Source organism: Bison bison, unplaced genomic scaffold (assembly GCF_000754665.1).
Source record: "Bison bison bison isolate TAMUID 2011002044 unplaced genomic scaffold, Bison_UMD1.0 scf7180017864371, whole genome shotgun sequence".
NCBI lineage: Eukaryota > Metazoa > Chordata > Mammalia > Artiodactyla > Bovidae > Bison > Bison bison.
In genome coordinates, this window is record NW_011494943.1 from 4535517 (window position 1) to 4538869 (window position 3353).

General features: G+C 42.7%; 1 protein-coding gene across 1 annotated transcript in view; it reads left to right on the forward strand.

The window, feature by feature from the left end:
* Positions 1-2394, forward strand: part of SOX9 (SRY (sex determining region Y)-box 9) — a 5414-nt gene extending 3020 nt beyond the window's left edge. Inside the window, exon 5 of the mRNA XM_010856479.1 lies at positions 12-2394. Within this exon, the coding sequence (XP_010854781.1) occupies positions 12-283 (272 nt within the window). The 3' untranslated portion in view covers positions 284-2394. The remainder of the gene's footprint in view (positions 1-11) is intronic.
* The last annotated feature ends 959 nt before the right edge of the window (positions 2395-3353 follow it).

Genomic DNA, 3353 nt, shown 5'->3' on the forward strand with positions numbered 1-3353 from the left:
TACTCCTCAAACCTTCCCCTTCAGCCTCCCGCACTACGGCCCCTCCTACCCGCCCATCACGCGCGCGCAGTACGACTACAACGACCCCCAGAACTCGGGCGCCTACTACAGCCACGCGGCGGGCCAGGGCTCCGGCCTCTACTCCACCTTCAGCTACATGAGCCCGGCGCAGCGGCCCATGTACACGCCCATCGCCGACACCTCGGGGGTGCCCTCCATCCCCCAGACCCACAGCCCGCAGCACTGGGAACAGCCGGTCTACACACAGCTCACCAGACCCTGAGAAGAGCTCGCACGGGGCGGGGGCCCACGATGCTGGCCGTGATGATCGCAGAAGGAACCCAAGAAACAAACGCGCGACCCTTTGGACATTTTTTTTTTCCTTCTCTCTCTCTCTCGTTTTGTTTTGTTTTTTTTTTAATTTTTTTTTTATTTTTAAGACAACGTTACGCTGAAGGCGACTCGGACGCAGATTCCCAAGACACTAAACGTTGAGCTATCCAGACGCATCACCGCCTTGTCGTTAGACCGGTGGCCAGCCCACTCTTGGCTAGAATGGACCGGCGGAACCGACGCCGAAACTGGACTGGAAACCTTCAAAGCGAGCGTGGAGGACGATGGAGAGTCTCTCATGTGACCCATTTGCTCAGTTCTCTCTGCCTGTTTGGACTTCGTAATTATTTTTAGCAGTAATTAAAGAAAAAGAAAGTCCTCTGTGAGGAATATTCTCTATTTTAAATATTTTTTAGTATGTACTGTGTATGATTCATTACCATTTTGAGGGGATTTATACATATTTTTAGATAAAAAGAATTAAATGCTCTTATTTTTCCAACAGCTAAAAACTACTTTAGTTTGAACAGCGTGCCCTAGCTTTTCTTGCAGCCAGAGTATTTTTGTACAGATTTGCTTTCTCTTACAAACAAACGAACGAAAAAGAAAAAAAAAAAAAAAGGATGTGTGTTATATTAACCTGCAAAAGCCGCAGATTTGTGTTACTGGGCAGTTTGGGGGGGTGAGCTTTGCTTAACTCCTCAGGCTTTCCAATTCAAGGAGAAGTTGCCTTAGAAAGAAAAATCAAGGCCTTATTTTGCAAAGACAGAAGTAAACAATAGTCTAGAGACTATTGCGTGAGCATCTGGTAAGCTTTATCATATATATGTTTTTTAAACAAGAAAAAAAAAAAGCCACCTTAAAGCCTTAAAACCATGCTGCTGGAAAATCTTTGCCCCCTCTTTTAGTGCATTTCTTCCTGTATTTGCTTGTTCGCCACAATCTTAAGCAGCAGAAGGCAAGCAAAGGAGACGAAATCTGTCTGGGGAATGCTTCAGCAGCCAATAAGTACCCCAGCACACTGCCCCCTGGCCGCCTGCCCCGGCCGTGTGGAACATAGATGCTAAGAGTCCTCTCACTAACATCACCTGTGCCTCTCTGAACACCAGCAGTTAACCTTCAAGACATTCCACGTGCTAAAATTATTTATTTTGTAAGGAGAGGTTTTAATGAAAAACAACGGAAAAAAAAAAACTCCCTCTTTTTTTTATTTTTTGAATTTACCTTCCTTAAAATAGGTTATTGCAGCCGTCCTCAAAGGGTATGGTCATCTGTTGTTAAATTATGTCCTTAACTGTAACCAGTTTTTTTTTTAATTTATCTCTTTAATCTTTTTTTTTTTATTAAAAGTTTCTTTGGATTCCTTGTCCTAGATTTGTATAAATGCCTTTTTTGTCTGTCTTTTTTTTTTTTTTTCCTTTCCTCTTTGTTGTTTTGTTGAAAACAAACTGGAAACTTGTTTCTCTTTTTGTACACATGAGAGTTTGCAGATGTAGTGTATCACTGAGTCATGTGCAGTGTTTTCTGCCACAGATCTTCGGGCTGTCTAAGCTGTGTGTGTTGGGACACGAACAATGCAAGCATGTGTCATCCGCGTTCCCCTGCGTGTCTCCTGGAGAGAGAGAGGAACAGGGGAGCAGGGTCAGCCCACTGACAAACTTTAATTCCTAATTACTTCTGTGGCTGGAGAGTTTGAGGATTGCTTTTTAAAAAAGACAGCAAACTTTTTTTTTTATTTAAAAAAAGATATATTAACAGTTTTAGAAGTCAGTAGAATAAAATCTTAAGGCACTCTTATAATATGGCATCTTTCCATTTCTGTATAAAAGCAGATCTTTTTTTAAAAACAATATTTCTGTAACTTAAGAAACCTGGCATTTAAATCATATTTTGTCTTTAGGTAAGGTTTGGTTTGTGTTTGTGTTTTGTTTGTTTTGCTTGTTCCCCCCCCCCAAAGCTTTTGTTTTTCTCTGTGAAACTTACCTTTCCTTTTTCTCTTCCTTCCTTTTTTTTTTTGTATATTATTGTTTACAATAAATATACATTGCATTAAAAAGAAAATGGCCTATGGACTTATTCATTTGGTTGTCCTGTTAAAAGGATGATTTGAAGAATTGGGGCCCCAAAGAAATGGTGGCATCCTGATCATTGTGATGTTTGCGGGGGTTATGTGTACTTTTAGCAGTCCTAAAAATCTGCTAAAGACTGTGTACCCAAAAATCAAAGCAGAAGAATCTTGAAAAGTGCCACCCTACAAGGTTACCTAGGGCTTCCCAGGTGGCTCAGTGGTAAAGACTCCACCTTCCAATATAGGAGACATATTGGCAGAAGACACAGGAGACGTGGGGATCCCTGGATCAGGAAGATCCCCTGGGAAATGACAACCCACCCCAGTGTTCTTGCCTGGGAAATCCCATGGGCAGAAGAGACAGGCAGACTATAGCCCATGGGGTCGCAAAAGAGTCAGACATGACTTTAGCGAATCAACAACAACTTTAGGTCACAAAGAGAATCGATTATCAGTAGTTTGCCCTCCTGGCAAAACATTGGTTGTGGTTTTAACACCCTCATGGCTTCAGAGCAAACGCTGCTTCCTTGCAGAAGTCAGAGGGGGAGTATTAACCCTGAAGTCAGTGGCTTGTGAGGAAACAATGCCAAAGGAGGTGACTTGCTTGTCTGAATTCAATAGTGCAAACCCCCTGTGATTATGAACACAGCAAAGAAATGGGGTGTCCATTCAAAAGGCAAAGGAAGCCAAGATAAAACTGTTCGAAGGGGACCAGGGGGAGACTGTCTCGTTCAGTCTCCTGCTTTATCTGTTGGCACAACGAAATGAGATTCCCTTCTTACTCTGTTCCCTCTAGTTTAACTCCTTCTGAGAAGACGCAAAGCCATTGTAGAAGTAATGAGACCTAATCCTGTTTTCCTTGGCCTCCGTTACATGGGAGTTTCCAGGATCAGAGAAACGTTCAGGTCATTTTTCATTAAACAGATGAAATCACTCCTTCCCTCCCACCCCC